This window comes from Oncorhynchus keta, chromosome 11, assembly GCF_023373465.1.
Source record: "Oncorhynchus keta strain PuntledgeMale-10-30-2019 chromosome 11, Oket_V2, whole genome shotgun sequence".
Classification (NCBI taxonomy): domain Eukaryota; kingdom Metazoa; phylum Chordata; class Actinopteri; order Salmoniformes; family Salmonidae; genus Oncorhynchus; species Oncorhynchus keta.
The window spans coordinates 20600474-20624378 of record NC_068431.1 but is presented as its reverse complement, the minus strand read 5'-3'; the positions used below and the strand labels follow the sequence as shown (position 1 = coordinate 20624378).

The following is a 23905-nucleotide window of genomic DNA, read 5'->3' as shown; positions in this document are numbered from 1 at the left end:
AATGCGTTCAAGGCTCACAAACAAGCACTTAAATGACATTCTGAAAGTGACAGCTAGTCAGGACATGACACCTGGTGTTGATGCACTTGTACAGGCCAAAAGATGCCAAGTTTCAGGTAGAAATACAAGTCCAGACTAGACTAACACCTTTAAAATGCTGCCTTAGATACTGTTTGCATTGAAAGAATACAGCTCTGTGAAGATGAATCCTTACTGTGGTGATTTAAAAAATGTGCACTTTAATGTTAGTCAGCAGCTTCAAAACAAAAGTTGTGTGATGGAATTCTACTGTTCATACAACTCCATACATTTTCAGTATGTATTGTATGTGTATGTATGTTTCATGTATGAAGTTTACAGATTTACAGGACAGGCGAACACTTTCTTCATTACACATTTAAAATCACTCTCCTTAGTTTGTAAGGTGTACGCAGGGATTACATTTAGATTTTATATGCGTATGTGTAAGTGGTTTAAAAAATTCCTTTCTTTAAAAGTCTCATTTAATCTTAAAGTGCATTACTATATTTTTCAGTACCAATTAAAGTTTTGTGCCTTTGTACAATCAGTGGGACAGTTGCAATGCATATTTGTGAATGATAAAAGTAAATTGCACATTTGTCTAAGGAAATATGAGGTGTTTCATGAAATGTTTTGTAAAAGGATAGTTCATTAAATTTCAATATTTTCCTAATGTTCTTGTGCTTCTTTACACCAAAACAAAGGAAAGACATGATATTTTGGTTATTTATAGCAGAGTATGGTATAACTTTAATGGTCCGGCCCACTTGACATCTCCCTAGGCCGTATGTGGCCCACGATGCGAAATGAGTTTGACACCCCTGCTCTAAGCAAAGGCCTTCACACCCAGTAGCTCTCCAGAACTCGGGGTTGAGAATCAAAAGAATTATGACATTACAACATGAGGCAATATTATTTAGGTTCTCTACTTTATTGAACAAGATTTCAAATTTAAACATACAAATAGCACACCATTCGCCAGAGTAAAAAACAAATGTAAGGAATAATGTAATACTTAAAATAAAAAAAATGGATAAAAGAAGAAATATTCTGGTTTCTGGTAGAGTTTTTTTGCTGGGTCAAAAATGTACATAACTGGACAATGTAATGAATATGGTGTACGCTCAATGAATATGGGCAATATTGGTAACCCTATCGTTGTTACTTGAAGATGAATACCTTCAGTGAGCCGAAAACAGCTTACAAAACACAATGTTCTGTGGCATGCTTGGCAACTTGCCACAGATGTAATTGTCAGTACAAAAAAACACCTGACCAAGATAATAAGCTCAGACTAATTAAATTCACAGCCTTTCCATCACCAGTCTGCCACATTCGGTTTACTGTAAAAAAAAAATAAACTAAAACATCCTCCATATAAGTAGAAGATGTAACTTGGCATACTGGCTTATCTGTGGTTTGTGTACTACGTTCAGAAATCAGGATCTGGGCCCGCATTCACAAAGCGTCTAAGACCAGGGATGCTGATTAGGATCAGGTCACCCCTGTCCATATAATATAATTCATTATAATTTAAAAGGCTAAACTGATCCTAGATCAGCACTCTTTCTCTGAGAGACTTTGTTAATACAGACCCTGTTGCCTTTCATTGTGACCTCTTTCATCCACAGACATATAAATCCATGCTTCCACCTCAACCTTGCACCCCCCCTCCCCCTGCCCTCACTGTCAACACCATCACACAGTGGAATGACACTGGACTCGTGTCATTTGGGTGGGAAATATTCAAAGAGGGAAACAGTGTTCCGATACTAACGCATATACAGAAATATAAATGTGCCATGTATTATTTCCATATTAAAAGCTATGATCTAGCTTTTTTGAGTGGTGCAAAAATACACTGTTACAAAAGAAAAGGCACGATCATACGGCCATTCCGTGCCAAGACTAAGGTGAAATAGGAGAAAATCGAATTGTTTTTCTTAATAATTTTTTGAAAACCAGAGAACCACCAGAACTATGCAAACAATTGCCTGAGTGTTAAAAAAAGGAACAAAACAGAGGCAGAGATTTTCTTCACGTGCAGTCACATCCCCAGACAGTCAATGCGATCGTGTTCAAAGGTACAAAACGTTGTCCAGAAGAAATATTGACATTCTTGTAGCATCCACAGTTGAGTTATTTTTTTCACAGAAAAAACAGCAGTATCAAACATTAAGCAAAGTCATTTCATGACAAACCAATAACATCTGCATGCATTTTTGTCATAATATCCAGTTTTGAGTACAAAGGCAAACAGATTACAAAATTCCACAGGTTGGGCTGCTGTTGCGACTGTATATGCATTTGAGAAAGAGACCAACTTCATGCCTGCCTGACCCCTGTTGGACTGATGAAAAGATAGTGTAGGACCTTTGTGTCCAAAACAACTTCTCATTAGTAGAGGGGGAAGATATTTGACTGCTGCATGGCCAATCAGAGTTAGTGTTTCACTCTCCACACCAGGCCAGAGAGACTAACACTCAGATAGACAGGTGAAATATATGACCCTCTCTTAAGTAAACTGTGAAGATGAAGTAGGAACGTTAAGCCCACATGGGTAGGTCAATGAAAATGAAAAATACCCTTGAGATTAAGCTCACTGCATGTTTAAGAATGAAATGGAACACAATTTGAGATATTTGAGGAAGACAAAAGCTGTCAAAAATATCACAATGGGTAAAATAAATTATAAAACAAAATGAAACAACTTATAATCAAGTCCTGTCGGATATACTGTATGCTGCTGTACATAAACTAAAAGTACAGTTCAAGTTTGAACGCCAACAACATGTACAATGGAAAACACTATCAATACCTATACAATGATTACCTGTTGGCTAAGAATTGGCCAGTTGAATATTTCACAATTAAAAGGACAATTCGTTGGTTGCGTTCACCAACATACATACAGTACAAACATGTGCACGCACACATAAACATACATTTTAGCCCTGTGATTTCTTAGACAACAGGCAACAATATAAAGGTGAATATAAAATGCTTAATTTTGCACAACGATCAAACCGTGCTTTGATATCAAATAAGTGTGAAGTGTGTTCTGAGCCATATTACCTTCTCATTGACTAAATAGGGTTCTGGGACTAAGCAGCGCCAACTCGTACATTCCACTACATTAACTATGAATCGGTAGTTCCATGACAGCCCTCATGTCATTAAAAATATAGATCTATGGACAATGTTCCGCCTCAAGCAACATCATTGACAGTTTGCCAATGGGGCTGTAGAAGTTCAATTCTCTTCCTCCCATGCCATCCAATGCAACTCTCTGATGTTTATCAGACCTTGAATTTTATGTATGAACTGGTTCAATAACACACAGCACTTGGGTGCACATTCTCAGAGGAGTTACTGTACTGTGGGATAGAAGGGTTATAGTCTACATTCATCTGATACACTGATTGGGGTAGTGTACATTTGACTCTACTTTAAAAACAACTGAAACACAAGCAACAAGATACTTAGCGCTACTTTATTAAAAATGCCTCACCCCTTCCTCATTTCCCTCTCCTAGCCCAAACCCTTCATCACAGGATTAGACATTTGCAATGGCCTGAAAGTAAACCATCTATATAAAACACATTACGTGTGTCTTTTTCCCCCTTTCTCCTGCAAAGACGAACTTGAGAGGAACAGCATAGTGTGTGGAGCTGCGTCCTAGACTTGTAAACATGACATGCTTTTTAGAGCAGTGTCTGAAGTAAATAATCCACACTTTTCTCCTGTCATTTCAACAAAGTGCACATTCCCCATATCTGCCAGTACATTTGCCAGTAAATCTAGTGAATATGCATCTCTGGACAGCAAACAATTGAAATATAATCTAATCTATAGTTTTGTGCAGCAAACCTTATGTTTCCCATGTGTTGCACACTTATGGTTTTGTTGGGACATACATCAGACTCTTTCTCAACACTGCCAAACCGTTGTTTCGTGGACAGCTGCAGGTGCAGAATCATCAAATAAGCCCTAAAGACAGCACATTATCAGAAGGGGATAGAAGATAATGGGTGAGCTCAAAACCTTGGGAGAGAAATACAGAAAACAAGAGCTGTGATTTGGTAAATGTCTCCGGAAATGGGAAAGCTGGAGAGTGATTTGGTAAATTGGTCGATCAAGGCTGAACTCCTGTCCACAGCAAGTATGGGAGGGGCCTTACTTGCAAATGTGTAGGTAGTGTGGATGGGCCATTAGTCGTTGAATGTTGTACCAGGAAGTTCGTTGGTCAGAGTGTGCCAGCGCTCAATTTTCTTGTCCTTGTTTTTGAGACAGTCGAACCAGTGTTTGAGCCTCTCCCCATTGGCGCTGATGCCCAGGGATACGCCACCTGAGAGCGGGGACGGGAGAACAGCAGAAAAGGGTAAGAACACAATAGAAAATGGATACACCTGAGCTCAATTTGGAGGGTCATAGCAAAGGGGTGTGAATACTTGTATGAATTAGATATTTCTGTATTTAATTTTCAATAAATACATTTTTTTTTAATCTAAAAACATGTTTTCACTGTCATTTTGGGATATTGTGTATAGATAGATGGATTAGATTATTTAAAAAAAAATATATATTTTAAGTTCAGACAGTAATGCAACAAAATGTGAAATAAGTCAAGGGGTATGAATACTTTCTGAAGGCATTGTATTATAATCCTCAACGTCTAATCTTTCAAAATACATTGAGTCCTTGTAATTTACAGAACTTCCCTCACTCAGACAAGTTCAAGTGCACTTCAAGTTCAATGTCTCGTCCACCAACCACATGTTGGCATGACAATCTGAAAGGCTGATAGCCTGGCTGGCACGCACCAGGGGTCAGTGTTTCGTGCTTGCTCCTTTAGAGCTCAGTTGTTTGTTGTTGTCATTTAGATCCAAGTTTGTGTCCCTGGGCAGGTATCAAGGACACATGGAGGCCTCTGGTGGGTTAACAGGAGTTGTAAACAGAGGTGCCAGGTGCAGAGAGGCAGGGGAGCCCGGGCTGGTCAGGACTGCCACTGTTGTGGATGGCAGGGCAGTGTGCAGTTGCGCACAACGCTTTGGACACTACGCTTGGTAACGCCTGCTTAGTGCTTACCTATAAAATCGTTGGACTTGCCAATGTCGTAATCCCACACGGTCACCTCCAGTGTCTTCTTGCTGAGATCGGCGTATTTGATTTCATAGAAGAACTCCTACAAAAGTCAGTAAAACATTTAAATAATGTAAGAACTTGACATGCCAAACAGCTTCTTACAGAAAGCAAGGTTATCCCCCCAAAAAGATTCCACCAGAAACATAATCAAAGGAATCTTATTTAAATACTAGAAATATAATTTTACATAAAGTAAAATTGTGTGACTTGCTTCAGCTATATTTATTTTAGTTTAAGATTTTTAAAATATTTTTTTACTTAAGTGAAGCTGTGAAATATCGTCAAGAACATATAAAAATATCTGGTCTGATTACTTTTATAGACTACTATATTAACCTTATTACTTTGCAGTGTGGGGCAGTTAGAGCACATATTTCATCACACTACTACACTTTAACTCATAAGGAATTAGAAAAGTTGTAGGCTATTATTTAGGGAGAGAAATATGATGGTGCATCTAGTGGAATAAGTTTTTAGTGTTGAAAAATTGTTGTAGGAGAGGGAGGGACTTTTAAAAATAAATAGTTTATAGTAGCTATCAGTGGGAGACTAGGAAGTAGTAGTAAGTAGCCCAGAGGTACTAGTACCAGTACATTGCAGTAGTAATATTTATAGTGAATGTTTTAGATAGGTAGGCTATGGGTTAACTATTCACGGGTTACACCTCCGTCACTCAGTCGCGTCGTTGCCACTGTGATGAATGTCCTACGGACGCTGCAGCTGTCCATATTGGTGCCTGGCTGATGACTGAAACCCAGTCACTCTGAACGGGGCTTGGAAATGAGATGACAGTTCTAAAGCAGAGAAATAATAAGTAGGAAAAACTTTGCCATCATTATGATGTCGTCAAATTTACTTTAGAGAAAGGGCAATGTTGCCATTAGCTAGCAAAGTTTTTATGAAATCTTCACCAGTGCTAATTAACAACGCATTGAGTAGAACATTCACTTGGGCATCAGTCCTCAAGAGAATGTTCAAAACAATATTGTGACAAAACATGCAACCCATGAATATTGTAGTTTGGTTAGTGAGTGTGGGGGTTGTTATAGCGGGTTTGTTTTTTAGTGGGTTGTGGTGAGCTGTGTGTCATCATTCTCATGTGCTCCCCAATTACTATAATTTGACTGGTAGACGATATTTCTGTTCCAATATGAATAGCAGAGAAGTAGACTAAGATTTCATACACTATACATTTTTGTGTACTTTTTTGGGAAAGTGTTCAAAGTAGCGGATTTGCATCCAAAGTCACATTGTTTACAATGAATAGAATGTTGAAAGTCATGGGAGTTTTCAATAATGGGAGCTTTAGAATGTTGAAGAAACCCCATGAAAGTGGTGTTTTAGGAGGTCAAACAGTTAGATATTTTAACAAGTATAAATGTGTAGAAAAGTATTAAATAATGTTATCAATGACAATTAATTACTGCTGCCTATAACCTTACATAATCATGCTGATAGAGGAGAATCCATTTAGTTATCAATCCCACAATACTCAAATTTATCTGTTCGTCTTATTGAATCAAAATGCCTTCCTAATGCACAGGAAGCCCAGGTTGCCTTATCTTGAGCCGAAAGGCCAACAAGCAACAGGATGGAAATGGGTTCTAAAGGAAATGTCATTGGAAATGTCAAGGCACAGGCTTTGCGTGGTCTGGGAGGACGCCATTCACTCTGATATGGCTGAACACTCCGATGTGAGCCACTTGATGCTGCAGTCGAGTGCTACAGTAAGCTAGCTCTTTGGCAGCGGTCTGAGCATGAAAGCGGGGCCTCTCTGGAGCCCACTGCTCTGAACAGCATAACAGACTAATGGTAGAGTGGTTGTGTGGCATTTAGAGAAGAAGAGGCAGGCTCAGGAGATGTGGGGGAAACAAGCTTTTACTACAGTCAAGTTGGCCTCTCAATGACAATTAACAGAGGGCTGATCTGAAGGAGGCCCGGAGCATCATAGCCGAGTCGGCTGGAGGGAATGGAAACTCATCTCTGTGCCCTGAAATATCATCAACAGATAACTGGCTTTTCTAACCTAAGATTTGTTGCTACTTGTTACGTTGCCATGCTAATGGCTGTGATAAATGGTAAAATCCAATAAAATAATTACAATCTTTTTTATCCAAAGCATTCTAGTAAAAAATGAACACTAGTGTGTGATACCCAGAGATATAGAGGTGCCAGATGTGATGGTAAGAAGAGATGTGATGGTAAGATTAGTACATGTAGAATGAGTTAGTATTAAAGTTGTGATTTTCATATAGTTCTATCATTCTGGAAAAAAGTTAGGTATAATTAGACAAATTTGAAAAATGAGTGTCATAAGTAAGTTGATAAAGCTTTATCTGAAAATGTCTGGTTCCTCCTCAGTCTCAAGTCTTAAATGGGAAGGATTATTGGAGGGATTTGTGATATCTGAGAGAGACAAGACAGCCCTGAAAGAGAGACCGAAAAGAGAGGAAGAGAGAGTGAGTCCTTCCTTACCTCGTTAAACTCTGGGTTGAGGGTCTTCTTCTTCACAGCAGTCTTGTGCTTTGACTTTTTGTTTTCATCTGGCTTCAGGTACCTGCAGACAAGACATAAAGCAGTAACCTTCATTGACAGCAAAGGTCTCTCTACAGTCTACGGTTGTTTTCTGTGGATTATTGGGTGTACTGTACACAATAATAGACAGGCAGTCAGGAGATTCCATCCTGGGACACAGAATGTTGAAACGTCTTGCTTCTCTGAGCTCTAAGTAGTCCAGCAGGAATGACTGACTTAAATATAGCGATATCATATTGGACATAACATTTCCAATATTAAAAGGAATGAGAAAAGGTATTTATGAAAATGAATGAGACAGAAAATGTGTCTAATTAATTCAGCCTGATCAAACTGAATGTTATACCAATTCTACCACCAGAGGTTGCTGTGGCCCACCTGATGGTGGGCAGCATACTGAGGCCAGCACTAAGCAAGCTGTTGCTACAGTGACTGACAAGTCTATGGGTTGAAAGGTTGATTACCATATTGTATTAACATACAATTGCATGGAGTTGGTGGCTCTAGACTAGGATTGCATCCCAAATGGCAACCCACATTACATATAGTGCACTACTTCATAAAAGCACTATATGGGGAATAGGGTGCCATTTGAGACATAACCTAGGTCCAACTGAAAGCTCTGATCTCCAGAAATACATTTAAAATGTTCGCAATGCTCCTGAATAGAAGTAAATAATTACAATGACTTCCTACAGCAGTGGTTCTTTTTGTGCTGTGCATACTGACAATGCACAATGACAGAGTCTGGAGAGCAACAGTCATGGTTAGAGTCTGGAGAGCAACAGTCATGGTTAGAGTCTGGAGAGCAACAGTCATGGTTAGAGTCTGGAGAGCAACAGTCATGTTTAGAATTACAGGAGTGCTGGGTACCCCATAACAATCAACACCTCTATAAATGTTTAAGTAAAAAAATGCATAATATTTCGAAGTCAGGAAATCCAAATAGATTTTGGACACCCCCAAGAGTCAATGTGTGATTCAAACCCCGGGTGGAGTAGTGGGGCTTGACTGAAGTTGGAGCTCGAGTAAGTTTGATCGAGCACCCCACTGAGTCCAGTAGAACTGCAGTACTTGACTCTGTCTGTAGTAAGGCTCTCGCTATAAAGCCAACTGCTTTCTTCTCAAACCAACTTGATTGCATAGTCCATATTGGCCGACATCTCACACTTTAATTAAATAACATAGGACAATATTTGCCCCATACACAGCTCATCCTGGCCTACAAACTCTACTTGTACCCTATAGAATGGCTACAGTTTCAAAAATGTACTAGTCTCAACAGTGCCTGAGGAAGAACATGGGGTAAAATAAAATGCCTCTACTCCCTTTCAAAAATAATATACAGATCTCACTTGTGGCAGGAAAGAGAGATTTTCTCTAAACCTTATTACAGACTATAGCAGCCTCTAGCTCTTCAGGCTGAGGAATTCCATTAGCTGCTAGAAACCTCATTCAAGTTCAGAGGGAATCCCATTTACAAGGCCCCATGTGAAGAAAACACAGGTCTCCACAATCCAGTCAATTAATTAGCCGATCTAAGATAAGTGCTGTACGTGGATGTGCTCATGTTCAGGTGACAAATGAATGACCAAGCTCCTGGATACCTATGGAGGCTGCTCTGTAGGTATTTTTATTTTAATCTTGAATAATCTTGTTCCATGGTAATAGTATAGCAAAGAAATTATTACCGCAGAGCATTGTACTGTGATTTTATGTAGATATACACTCAGTTGTCAGTTTATTGGGTACACCACACCGTTCATGAAAATGGATCGCTCCTACAGACAATGAGTCATGTGGCCATGTCTTGCTATATAAAGCAGGCAGACAGGCATTAAGGCATTCAGTTACTATTCGGTTGAACATTAGAATGGACAAAACGAGTGACCTAAGCGACTTTGAGTGTGGTATAATCATTGGTGCCAGACGCGCCTGATCCATTGTCTCAGAAACGGCAGCCCACCTGGGCTTTTCACGAATGGCAGTGTCTAGGGTTTACCAAGAATGGTGCGACAAACAAAAATCATCCAGTCAGCGGCAGTCCTGTGGGTAAAAACGGTTAGTTGATGAGAGAGGTTGAAAGAGAATGGCAAGAATCTTGCAAGCTAACAGGCGGGCCACAAAACGAAATCTTGGAACACACAACTTGTCAAACCTTGTCACGGATGGTCTATTGCAGCAGACGACCACACCGGGTTCCACTCCTATCAGCTAAAAACAAGAAAAAGCAGCTCCAGTTGGCACGTGATCAAAAACAATGGACAATTGAGGAGTGGAAAAACAGTGCCTGGCCCAACGAATCCCAGTTCCTGTTGCGTCATGCTGATGGCAGAGTCAGGATTTGGCGTAAGCAGCATGTGTGATTCAAACCCACACTACCACTGTAGATGTGTGCTGGAGCATGCGGTATCGCCGCTAGACCAGCCAGGCCACACAATTTACCATTTTAGAGCAAAACTATATAATTCTATTATAAAGTTGAATAATCAGGGATAATTATAAGAGTTTGCTTTGGGGCTATCAAAGTGATGGAACCATGAACAGGATTAGTTTCCCCAATATGAAATACCAATATTTCACATTGTGCAATAATCTCCATATCTCATTGCTCCTGGGTGTCTAATTGATCATTATCAGGGTATTTAGAGCAGCCATTAAAAATATTTCACCGTTGCACAACTTTTCACTTCCTTGTAATCTAGACTCAAAGGGGAGTATGGCTAGTTTGAAGCTTTAATTGTGTGTAGATGTGGAGCTCATTCATTTGAAAAAAAAAAAAAAAATCCTGCAGAGAAGCCAGTCGACTACTCAACACTGTTTGGGCCATACATAGTCAATAAAGCCGGCAGCGCAGCCTTGGCATGCCAACGAAGACAAAAGAATGAGTCAGAGGGGATACAGGGGTTTCTATAATCTAAGTTGACACTGAAAATGTAGAAGGCCTTTGAGAGAACCAATAAAGTGCCCAAACCCCTTTAACACAGACTATAGTAAAGCATTTATGAGTCTCTATTCTCACCACTGTGCAATGTTAAATACTGCGTGCGCTTGTCATACATTCACCCAGCCTGTCAATCAAATGTTTCCTTTGACCACGTGTAACACTCAGAGGGACCACAGCCCTGTCAACTGGTGTGTGTGTGTGTGTCTGTGTGTGCAAAAGAGCTACAGGCCCAGTACAAAAGCCCAGCTTATCATCAACACAGTGGGTTGGAGCGACTCAGTGTCCGGCAGCCTTCTGAAGCCAGACAGCCATGACATAGACATTGGGTGTCGGAGGACAGGAAAATCATTGCAGCTCTTCTCTATTCAACAGAGCATACTCCTCCGCTGCATCTAAAATAGCACCCTATTCCCTATGTTGTGTAATAGGGAGACATTTGGGATGCAACCCTCCTTCAAGCCCTCATAAAAGGGAGTCTGTAAATCTATTATCTGGGCTGCGAGTCTTTCAGGATTTGGGGAGTGGTTCTCCATCGCTGGTTGGAATTGCTGTCCTCTCTCTCAATGAGTCTTCCTCCTTTCCCACTTGGCACACACTGGTGTGAATCAATGTTTTTTCCATGTCATTTCAATGAAATTACTTTGAACCAATGTGGAATAGACGTTGAATTGAGGTCTGTGCCCAGTGGGTTGTTTTTGTGGAGTTCTTGTCAGTGTAATGTATTGCACTTCCACCATTCAGCGAGATGAAAGAAGTACAGTAATGTTCAGGTGTGATTAAAAGAACACCCCTTCATAATTGCAGCCCTCAGGATAGCCTCTTGCACAGTACATCTCTTTCATGTTGGGGAGTAATCACAGGAGATTCACCGCTGAAATGTTAGCACTGCTGGTAGCTGTTTTGTTCCAGGGACTTTATACACCGTGGTGAATTTGGATCTTGCTTTAGTCTGCTAGCAATGATTGCCAGCCCTAGGCTTGGCGAGATCCTTTGGCTAAATGTCAAAGTAAATGATGTTATCAGGGTAATCTGAGTTTTCGCATATATTCAAAAGAGGTATTGGCTGATAGGCATCATGTTTTTCAACACTAGGATCAAATGTATTAGTCTAGTATCAGACAACATTCCCAAATGGAGGGAACTTTTGTTACCCTAATAAAAACAGAGAAAAAGTGATAAACCAGAGCTTGATTCCATACAGACAGACCTAAGAGATGATGAGCAAACATCAATCCAGTAGCACTAGAGGTCTAAAGTGCATGTGTTTTGGCACGTGTGCTATCTCGAGAGTGTGTGACAAACTCACGTTTTGACGTAGGGATCTGAGAAGCCGTTGGCGTCCATGGCGGCGAGGTGGGCACAGCGGACAATGCCCACCACCAGGCCAGACTTCTGGGAACTGTACTTGAGGGAGATCATGATACGCCCTCGCTCCTCCAGGGACTTGTCATCTGTCTTGTCGATCTGCGGGTTAAGGATTGGAGACACACAGGTCAGGGGTCAAAGGTAATGAGCATAGTGAGTGATAGTGGAGTGGTCATGCTCGATAGCTACATAGTCTTACACACGTCACATTATATACTCTATCCTATACCACCATCATTATTAAGAACATTTTGATGCAAAGTTGATCTTCTTGAAGTCCAACAGTTGAATCAACAGTTACAATGGTTAATATTCACTTCCACAACCCATTACATGAGGAGACTAGAGGAAGAGACTGAGTGGGATGTACATAGTAACTCCAACAGTTAGGATTGATGGCCAAGTTTTGAGTAAGGGCTTTTTAGATGGGCTTTTTCTCCAAATGCAAATGCCATGGATCAGTTTCGGAATCTAATCGAATGTTGCGACCTGATTTGGAGTTTGATTTTGCAAAGTGAGTATTGCTGTTTGCTTCTTAGACTACACCTATAATCAATCTCCATGCAAGAGACTCAAAGTCTATACTTGGCACAAGTGACTGCACAGCCACAGCGCAACTCTTCGCAGTTACTTTAATACCATGTGCCCATAAATCTCGATTACATTCCAAACCTAAGATGTGCAAATTTGCCGATTCACTGTCCACCTTATCGGAAATGCACTTTTCCCAGAACTCTGGGCTAATGACGCTAGCTAATTTGCTGTGCAGAAGGAGTCTGATAATTCCCGCCCTGCTGTGTGACTACTTGTTTACGTTTGCACTGGGCTTCACAGAGACGCCCTCAAACAGCCTCCCGGTTCAAACGGTGAGAGAGCACAGTAGATGAGCGATGGGGAAAACAACAGTGCAGTGGAGAATTTGAATAGAATAAATGAACTGCTGAACCTGAGAGACTTTCAAGGCCAACTGAATCATCGTTGGGGGAGAAAAAAATGATAACAGCAAGTCAAAACGCAGACCAGAGAGTAAGGGCAATGAATGGAGAGAGAGAGAGAGGGAGAGTACACAAACACAAAAAAGCATGAAGTAGAGAATTGGACATTGGTAAGGGGGACAGATAAAATGGAATGTACACTGCATTGTCATATTGTCCCTGACATATGTCACATTATTCATCATGGAACACACAATATTGTGAATCTAAAGCAAAAGTGTGTAAGTGTTCCTATAATAGCACAATGTTTCACAAACATACTGGAAATACCCAAAGTGTTGTATTGCTGAGGTAGAAGAAAGCATCCAGCATCAATATTGTGAGATATAACAAGAGACGTTATAACAAGAGACGGCATGAGAACCAACACATTTCTTCTGAGCAGATTGTCACCATTCAAAGTCTAGCCCCGTAGAACGATCCCAGATCAGCTGTAGCAGAGTTCAAGCGGCCACCTCCCCTACTACCCCTGATTCAACCTTACCACTCTCTGATCAACCCTGTCCTGTTGTCCCTGGTTACGCATCTACATCAACATCCTTTGACGGCATCAAACGGAACAGCACGGCCGCGCAATGATGGAGTGTATTGACTTGCTTTGGACAACAGCTTTCTCCTCTGATATCCCTCTGTTGTGATTTGTGCTGATCCCTGCAGTATACTACATTTTGCCCCCAAAAACACTGGAGCAGCAAATATGTCATGGACTCTCTTCCCTGCTTGATGGGGAAAAGTGTCTGCCAACCCCAGTTGAATTAATCATGGACAGAAGTCTCAGCTCCAATTTTTGTCGGTGTTGTCTTGAACGGCTATGAATAATTCAGCCCAAATATTGAATTTCCAGTGTATGGTCAAGGTAAGAACTATGTAGCCTTGGGGGATCTGTTTGTCATGTCGCCGACACCTTGGTCATTGTCAAACCACATCTTTCAGAGCTAAGCTGAATCAACATTCTGGTAACTTTCCCAAAATTCCTAGGTTTCCCAGAAATCGTGGTTGGAAGATTCTGGAATACTTGCTTATTCCCTCCTGCTTTTGGGAATATCCAACCGGGATTTCTGAAAAACCTGCAACCCTAACCTTGATAATGAATCAAATATATCACTTTTGTTAAATTTGTGAACCCAGAACTAAAATCTTGTATAACTGCGTTAGAAACTAGATTAGGTTTTCGGGGGAGATTAAGAAAAGACACTTAGTGTGAGGAGCAGAGGCAGGGCAGTAGCTCCACAGCCCTGTCTTTTGAAGGTTTCGGGCTATAGGCGAAATGTCCCCTCCCCTTCTGAATTTCTAAAGACGCACACACCCGCTAAATCGTGATTTGTTCAAATAACAAATGTTAAAAAACCTACATGCAGGAACAACTGTCTCTCATTAGTCGTCATAACCCACAGTCTTTTGACAGACATTACGATACCATGTATGATAATGGAGTCTGTCCACGAGAGAGTACCCTTGAGGCAAAACTAGATTGTAAAAGACCTGTAGCATTGAATACAGAAGGAACGACAGAACAACTGAGACCCTCTCTAAACTACCCTCATTTGGTACTCAGCATACCGAGTGACTGAGGAGGACTGAGACCCTCTCTAAACTACCCTCAGTTGGTACTCAGCATACCGAGTGACTGAGAAGGGCTGAAACTCTCTCTAAACTACCCTCAGTTGGTAATCAGCATACAGAGTAACTGAGGAGGACTGAGACCCTCTCTAAACTACCCTCAGTTGGTACTCAGCATACCGAGTGACTGAGACCCTCTCTAAACCACCCTCAGTTGGTACTCAGCATACCGAGTGACTGAGACCCTCTCTAAACCACCCTCAGTTGGTACTCAGCATACCGAGTGACTGAGACCCTCTCTAAAGTACCCTCAGTTGGTACTCAGCATATCGAATGACTGAGGAGGACTGAGACCCTCTCTAAACTACCCTCAGTTGGTACTCAGCATACCGAGTGACTGAGGAGGACTGAGACCCTCTCTAAACTACCCTCAGTTGGTACTCAGCATACCGAGTGACTGAGAAGGGCTGAAACTCTCTCTAAACTACCCTCAGTTGGTAATCAGGATACAGTGTGATTGAGAGGACTGAGACTCTCTCTAAACTACCCTCAGTTGGTACTCAGCATACCGAGTGACTGAGACCCTCTCTAAAGTACCCTCAGTTGGTACTCAGCATACTGAGTGACTGAGAAGGGCTGAAACTCTCTCTAAACTACCCTCAGTTGGTAATCAGCATACAGAGTAACTGAGGAGGAATGAGACCCTCTCTAAACAACCCTCAGTTGGTACTCAGCATAACGAGTGACTGAGAAGGGCTGAAACTCTCTCTAAACTACCCCCAGTGGGTAATCAGGATACAGTGTGATTGAGAGGACTGAGACTCTCTCTAAACTACCCTCAGTTGGTACTCAGCATACCGAGTGACTGAGACCCTCTCTAAACCACCCTCAGTTGGTACTCACCATACCGAGTGACTGAGACCCTCTCTAAAGTACCCTCAGTTGGTACTCAGCATACTGAGTGACTGAGAAGGGCTGAAACTCTCTCTAAACTACCCTCAGTTGGTAATCAGCATACAGAGTAACTGAGGAGGACTGAGACCCTCTCTAAACTACCCTCAGTTGGTACTCAGCATACAGAGTGACTGAGAAGGGCTGAGACCATCTCTAAACTACCCTCAGTTGGTACTCAGCATACCGAGTGACTGAGGAGGACTGAGACCCTCTCTAAACTATCCTCAGTTGGTAGTCAGGATACCGAGTGACAGAGGACTGAGACCTTCTCTAGCCTACCCTCTTTTGGTCCTCAGCATACCGAGTGACTGAGAAGTGCTGAAACCCTCTCTAAACTACCCTCAGTTGGTACTCAGCATACAGAGTGACTGAGGAGGACTGCGACCCTCTCTAAACTACCATCAGTTGGTACTCAGCACACAGAGTGACTGAGGAGGAAGGACTGAGACCATCTCTAAACTACCTGCAGTTGGTACTCAACACATCGAGCGACTGAGGAGAAATGAGACCCTCTCTAAACTACCCTCATTTGGAACTCAGCATACAGAGTGACTGAGGAGGACTACGTCTGTAATTGTCTGTGATTTTGCTACACAACGTTCCTGTAGATTGTTCTAAAACCATTACTTGGTCAACAGTAATAGCCTATGCATTATGTTGATTCCTGCCATGAAAGTATCTGCCTGTCCCAGTTTTGCTATTGGCTGCTGTGTGAACAAGCCACTCTCACTTCCTCTCATTAGACCTTAATCTATGGATTTCACATAACTGGGAATACAGATATGCATCTGTTGGCCTTTTCCCTGGGATAAATAACTGCAAGAAACTGGTAAATTATAATACATTATGTATATGACAGCATGGCGTGAAATGGAACTCTTAAATGATATGCGATATCTAAATCTGGCTTCTCTACGTCCTCCACATGATGAATCATCAACGCTCAGGGTGGGGACAGACAGCCCATCTCAGTATGGCGCGTAGTTCACAATGCATGTAGACCTACCATCTCACCATCATAACTTTTTTTCTTGTGACAGGAAGGCCTACATTTGCTGCAGCAAAGTCTATGCTACAGTAATATAAAGACCGAATGCGCGTCTAATTTACCCATCTCCATCTGGCTTTTGGGGTTCACCTTATTTTTTTATTGTAAAGATGTTTGTATTTTTAAAGTTTTAAAACAGTCTATCACTCAAATATTGTTGCTTTAAATCAGTGCATGCCTCTCTCGCAGTCTTTCTCTCTCTCCATTAAGTCCATTCAAATTGCATCCAAAATAGATTATTCTGTTCTAGATTTATATATAGCTCTATACATACAGTAGATGTCCTAGCCCACCTCTTTCAGGTAATTAATTCAATGCATTATTCGTCGTGTATTTAGCTAATTAATGATGGGTTATGCATGTGAAAGCCTTCTGCATCTAATTATATTCCTTTATTATTCATGGGTGTCATTAGAATGATGAAGATAAGGACAACAAAAGAGCAGATACGCTAATAACATTAGGATAAATATTATGAAAGGTCAAAAGTTTTAGAACACCTACTCATTCAAGGGATTTTCTTAATTTTTACTATTTTCTACATTGTAGAATAATAGTAAAGACAGTAACACTGTGAAATAACACATGGAATCTTGTAGTAACCAAAAAAGTGTTAAACAAATCCAAATATAGTTTATATTTGAGATTCTTCAAATAGCCTTGATGACAGCTTAGCAAACACTTGGCATTCTCTCAACCAGCTTCACCTGGAATGCTTTTCCAACAGTCTTGAAGGAGTTCTCACATGTGAGCACTTGTTGGCTGCTTTTCCTTCATTCTGCGGTCCGACTCATCCTAAACCATCTCAATTTGGTTGTCGGGGGATTGTGGAGGCCAGGTCATCTGATGCAGCACTCCATCACACTCCTTATTTGTCAAATAGGCCATACACAGCCTGGAGTTGTGTTGGGTCATTGTCCTGTTGAAAAACAAATGATAGTCCCACTACGCCCAAACCAGATGGGATGGCGTATCACTGCAGAATGCTGAGGTAGCCATGCTGGTTAAGTGTGCCTTGAATTCTAAATAAGTCACAGACAGTGTCACCAGCAAAGCACCCCACACCATAAAACCTCCTCCTCCTTGCTTCATGGTGGGAAATACACATGTGGAGATCATCCGTTCACCCACACCGCGTCTCACAAAGACACAGCGGTTGGCCCAAGCAAGTCTCTTCTTCTAATTGGTGTCCTTCAGTAGTGGTTTCTTTGCAGCAATTCGACCATGAAGGCCTGATTAACCTAGTCTCCTCTGAACAGTTGATATTGAGATGTGTCTGTTACTTGAACTCTGTGAAGCATTTATTTGGGTTGCAATTTCTGAGGCTGGTAACTCTAATGAACTTGTCCTCTGCCGCAGAGATAACTCTGGGTCTTCCTTTCCTGTGGCGGTCCTCATGAGAGACAGTTTCATCATAGCGCTTGATGGTTTTTGCGACTGCACTTGATGAAATTTCAAAGTTTCAAAGTTCTTGACATTTTCCCTATTAACTGACCTTCATGTCTTAAAGTAATGATGGACTGTAATTTATCTTTGCTTATTTGAGCTGTTCTTGACATAATTTGGACTTGGTCTTTTACCAAATAGGGTTATCTTCTGTATACCCTCTACCTTGTCACAACACAACTGATTGGCTCAAACGCATTAAGAAGGAAATACATTCCACAAATTAACTTTTATGAAGGCACACGTGTTAATTGAAATGCATTCCAGGTGACTACCTCATGAAGCTGGTTGAGATAATGCCAAGAGTGTGCAAAGCTGTCATCAAGGCAAAGGTTGGCTATTTGAAGAATATAAAATGTCAAAAAATAAAGAAAAACCCTTGAATTAGTAGGAGTTCTAAAACTTTAGACCGGTAGTGTATATATGCGTCAGCCTACTAATTATACAAATAGGACCTATTATATATTTCCAAATTCAAATCTAATTCGCTAGCCTATACTAGCAACTGTGTAGGTCACATGTGCTCCACCAGTCACATGTTCTCTCCCTGCTTCATCATGGTTTGAACAGTGTGCATAATTCCAGTCCATATGATACAGTATAATAAAATAAAGTACAGTAATACAGTTCACACTGAAAAAGATTAGCCTACAGGAGCTAGTTTAATTAATTTACCCAAGAGAGCATATAGCTAGCTACATCTATGGGCTTTTGTGTTTTTCTGTTGTGAGTAATGTGCCTATGTCATATACAGTATTTATTGGATAACGGCACAATCATTTGGGCTTTTTTGAGCTTAGGCTCATTAAATGTCTTTAATGTAGGGCTCATAAAATGCATGGCTCATCAGGCTCAGGGAGCATCAGGCTTGAATTTCAATCAAAGCTTTAATCAAATCCAGACATAAGCATATTTCTATGCTTTATAATGCTTTTGAATGACACTTCTGGTTTTGGAGGGAAATACCGGGTTAGCAGGAAGAACATTTATTTATTCTCGGGATGGAACATTTGTAAAATACCGGGAAAATATTCAACCCTAGTAACCATCATTTGCCTCATGCAGAGCGACACATCTCCTTTGCATAGAGTTGATCAGGCTGTTGATTATGGCCTGTGGAATGTTGTCCCACTCATCTTCAATGGCTGTACGAAGTTGCTGGATATTGGTGTGAACTGGAACACATTGTCATACATGTCGATCCAGAGCATCCCACACATGCTCAATGGGTGACATGTCTAGTGAGTATGCAGGCCATGGAAGAACTGGGACATTTTCAACTTCCAAGAATTGTGTACAGATCCTTGCGACATGGAGCTGCGCATTATCATGCTAAAACATGAGGTGATGGTGGTGGATGAATGGCAAGACAGTGGGCCTCAGGATCTCGTCACAGTATCTCTGTACATTGAAATCCATTGATAAAATGCAATTGTGTTTGTTGTCTGTAGCTTATGCCTCCCCATACCATAACCACACCGCCACCATGGGGCACTCTGTTCACAACTCGCCCACACAACGCCACACGCACTGTCTGACATCTCACCGTTACAGTTGAAACCGGGATTCACCCATGAAGAGCACACTTCTCCAGCATGCGAAAGTGAGCATTTGCCCACTGAAGTCAGTTATGATGCCGAACTGCAGTCAGGTTAAGACCCTAGTGAGGACCACAAGCATGCAGGTGAGCTTCACCAAGATGATTTCTGACAGTTTGTGCAGAAATTCTTCGGTTGTGCAAACCCACAGTTTCATCAGCTGTCCAGGTGGCTGGTCTCAGACGTGGTAGAGAAATGAACATTCAATTCTCTAGCAACAGCACTGGTGGGCATTCCTGCAGTTAGCACGCCAATTGCACGCTCCCTCAAAACTTGAGACTTCTGTGGCATTGTGTTGTGTGACAAAACTGCACATTTTAGAGAGGCCTTTTATTGTCCCCAGCACAAGGTGCAACTGTGTAATGATCATGCTGTTTAATCAGCTTCTTGATATGCCACACCTGTCAGGTGGATGGATTATCTTGGCAAAGGAGAAATGCTCACTAAAAGGGATGTAATCAAATTTGTGCACACAATTTGAGAAATAATGTTTTTGTGCATATGGAACATTTCTGGGATCTTTCATTTCAGCTCATGAAACATGGGACCAATACTTTAAATTTTGCCTTCATAATTTTGTTCAGAATTTATAAAAAGGACGCAACGCGTGACTGAGTGGCATTTCAAAATATTGCATGATGTATTGATATTGCATGTCAATTTTGCGATTTCAATGTGAATTCGATTAATTGTGCAACCCTGACTGAGACCCTCTCGAAACTATCCCCTGCTGGGGTGGGGTGCTTTGCATTGCTACAAAGCAGCTGAATACAGGTGTGAGGCTGGCTGCAAGAGCCCAGCTGGTCTGCACACACACACTGACAAACAAAAACAGTGACGTATACACACAAGCACGCACGCATATGCACACACGTGCACTCATATGCGCACACGTGCACACATACATAGTAGAAGCTGTGGTAGCAGAGGTGATAGCCAGAAGAAAGCTCTAGACATAGGTTATTTTTAATTAAACAATAAAGGGAAGAGTCTAATTGAGGAATGAGAAGAGTGAGTGAACGTGTGTGTGTGTGTGTGTGTGTGTGTGTGTGTGTGTGTGTGTGTGTGTGTGTGTGTGTGTGTGTGTGTGTGTGTGTGTGTGTGTGTGTGTGTGTGTGTGTGTGTGTGTGTGTGTGTGTGTGTGTGTGTGTGTGTGTGTGTGTGTGTGTGTGTGTGTGTGTGTGTGTGTGTGTGTGTGTGTGTGTGTGTGTGTGTGTGTGTGTGTGTGTGTGTGTGTGTGTGTGTGTGTGTGTGTGTGTGTGTGTGTGTGTGTGTGTGTGTGTGTGTGTGTGTGTGTGTGTGTGTGTGTGTGTGTGTGTGTGTGTGTGTGTGTGTGTGTGTGTGTGTGTGTGTGTGTGTGTGTGTGTGTGTGTGTGTGTGAGCCCGTATGTGCCAGCAGCACATAGCTCAGTAATCCACAGGCTGTCCATTGGAAAGCCAGCGAAAAAGCCAGTGCTGTTCAGTCGAAGGCTGGGCTAAGCCTTCTCGGAGTATTCAGAGCAGATTGTGTCGTTGACGGTAAGAGAAAAGTATGTCTGTGAGCGCCGCTAAACCGGATGAAATTAGAAGATCTTACCGACAGGCTTGGATAAAAGAGTGAATATTAAGAAAGGGCTCTGAAAAGCTATCAATATCTACCCTATCAATCAGCTCATTCGTAAAAAGTAATGTTCCCAAACTAAGGTTCTTGGAAACAGCAACCCACATTTTCAGAAAGTTTAGAGAATCACACTTTGCAGCTAAACGAAAGATCGATTTAGTAGATCTCAAGTTCAATTGAAATTTAAGGTGGAGCTATTGTATGTGAAAGAAGCTTGTCCATATTTGAATAGCAACAGTAACGTAAAATAACCACACAATAGCTATTTTGATGACAATAACAGCCTCCAGTGCACTAAGTAAGTAGCACTTGTGAGTCAATCATATGCCTGCTGCATCCATGCTCAGTCCTTGGTAAATATAATTGCTTTTTCTATGGATTGTGAGAAAGCGTCATTAACTCTGGTCTTTAATGCTGTTAACCTGCTTAATTAATTAGAGGAGAGAGGCAGTGTTGAACAGACCCCTCAGTAAGTGGTGTTTCATTGAAATTACTGTGGCTGTTTCATGAAGTTAAGGAATTGGGCTGTATGTGAGATGTTTCAAGGCTCATTGTTTATTAATAACAGAAGACATACAGTATTGATGTCTTTCAACCATAGGTAAGATTTCTATTTAGGCAAATGTACATACAGAACATAACATTTACATGTCGAGGTTTGTAATTTAGCAGTGGAGACCAAATAACCAATTTACCTTAGGAAATGCTTACATTTGGATTCAAAGGGGAGGATGAAAAAGGCAAATTGGAGATAACTTACAGGTAGCTGTTTCTCCAAGCAGTTGTAGAAGTTCTTGGTCTGGTTGGGCTTGAGTTTCTTGAGGGGAATGCGTGTCTCTCCGATGAACTCATTGTGGCGGAACTTGTCCTCATCACACACTGAAATCCTGAAAATACAGAAGAAGAGAGAGAGGAAAGAGTAAACGAGAGAGAGAGATGTGTATATTAAGGGTCAGATTTTGGCATGGGAGGATAGGAGGATAAGAAGCATTCAACCATATTCAGATCAATCAAAAGATACAAAGCAGTTATAAGAGAGAGAAAAATCCAAAGAGGGCAGAAGAGAGATAGGAGGAGGAAAAATGGGGAGACATTGAAAAAGAGTCAGCAGCAGTAGAGTTGAAGTGACTGTGGGCTGCTGTATAATAATCAAACCCAGTATCCAGGTTTCCCGGCCGTTTTGCCTAGATCAGTAGCAATAAAAGGAATTTTAAGAATTAGCCATCCCTGGGAGTGAGTGAGATATTTCATACTTCTGTGTGTCAGGAGTGATGTATGGTCGTTTCTGTAGAGAACTTTGTAAATGAACAGACGACAATGATGTGTTTACCGCGTTGCCAGTGACAGCCAGCACACTTCATATGACTGAATAGAGCCATATTCTCATAGAAATAGAATGAATATAACAGGCTCTATCCATGGCAATTTGACTGGTAAACCTGTGATGCAAATTTTCCATGGTATATGGGAATGTTCTATCAACTGATGCTGGATTGCCATGGTAATATAGAATGTTCATTCAAATGATGCTAACTGATGTGGCTCATGCAATGAAATGTATTTTGTGTAATGTCAGTTGAGTTGACTCAACCAATCACAGTACAGATAGAAGGGTACACTTCCAACGTTTACTTCCTGGTATGGTTCTAGGTTGAAGATTGGAAGGTTAGGACAACGGGATTCTAATATCCCATAACTCTTTGCAACATTGGGACCAATATTTGTGACAACGTTGTCTTAACCTGTATAATTTTGATCCAGGAAAGGGTACACTCTAAATGGCTGCAATCCACCCATTATGCCATCATTGACTTGAATGGAAACCCCCTTTCTATTAATTATATTTGTATACCTATTCCTCCTCTCTGAGACTATTGGAGATATTTCAGTGTTGTTGATCCTTGTTTTCTCATGTACAGGTAACCGCCAAAATAAAGGAAACACCAACATAAAGTGGCTAAATAGGGCGTTGGGTTGGGTTGAGATCTGGTGACAGACAGCCATGTCATACAGTTGACATAGTTTTCATGCTCTGTGGATGGGGTCATTGTCATCTTGGAAAAGACCACTCCAGATAGATAAGATCACCTGAACCCTTCTGGTGGGCAGGCGTGCTCTCATGAGGACTGAGTCCAATTCCATGCCAATGAAGGCCACCCTCTTGGTGGACGTCAGGCGACTCTTCTTGTCATTTACAGTAATGCCCGAGCCCGCCGATATGGGTCAAGAGCATGTCTCTGTCTGACAGGACCTGGGTCCTGATTGGGGCACAAATCAGCTAATCGTCCAGGTAATTGAGGGTCAACAATCCTCGGGATATGAGAGGTGCCAGGACATCGTCCATGCACTTTGTGAAAGTGCGGGCTGCCAAGGAGAGGCCGAAGGGAAGAACCATGAATTCGTAAGCTGCCCTTTCGAATGCGAATCGGAGCTACTGGAAGTAAGCATCCCTCAGGTCCAGCTTCACAAACCACTGGTCCCTGGACACAGCCTACAACACGTGGGTTGGGGACAGCATGTGTAACCTCATTACCTTCAAGTACCCATTGAGGTTGCAGAGTTCAAGAATCGGTCGAAACCCTCCGTCTCTTTTGGGGTCCACACAATAATTGGAGTAGAACCCACCTAGCCATTCTGATGTCTCAATCCTGTGGATGGCACCCTTGTCTAGGAGTGAGGAGATCTCTAGCC

The 23905-nt window shown here is 41.6% G+C and overlaps 1 protein-coding gene across 1 annotated transcript in view; it reads right to left on the bottom strand.

Annotated features, from left to right (window-relative positions):
* Positions 1 to 1704: 1704 nt before the first annotated feature.
* The window catches only part of LOC118389877 (double C2-like domain-containing protein beta), a 151509-nt gene continuing 129308 nt past the window's right edge, over positions 1705 to 23905 (bottom strand). Inside the window, exons 5-9 of the mRNA XM_035779835.2 lie at positions 21975 to 22101; positions 11955 to 12112; positions 7642 to 7723; positions 5110 to 5206; positions 1705 to 4369 (exon numbers count right to left, since the gene is read on the bottom strand). Coding sequence (XP_035635728.1) covers positions 4233 to 4369; positions 5110 to 5206; positions 7642 to 7723; positions 11955 to 12112; positions 21975 to 22101 — 601 coding nt within the window. The 3' untranslated portion in view covers positions 1705 to 4232. The remainder of the gene's footprint in view (positions 4370 to 5109; positions 5207 to 7641; positions 7724 to 11954; positions 12113 to 21974; positions 22102 to 23905) is intronic.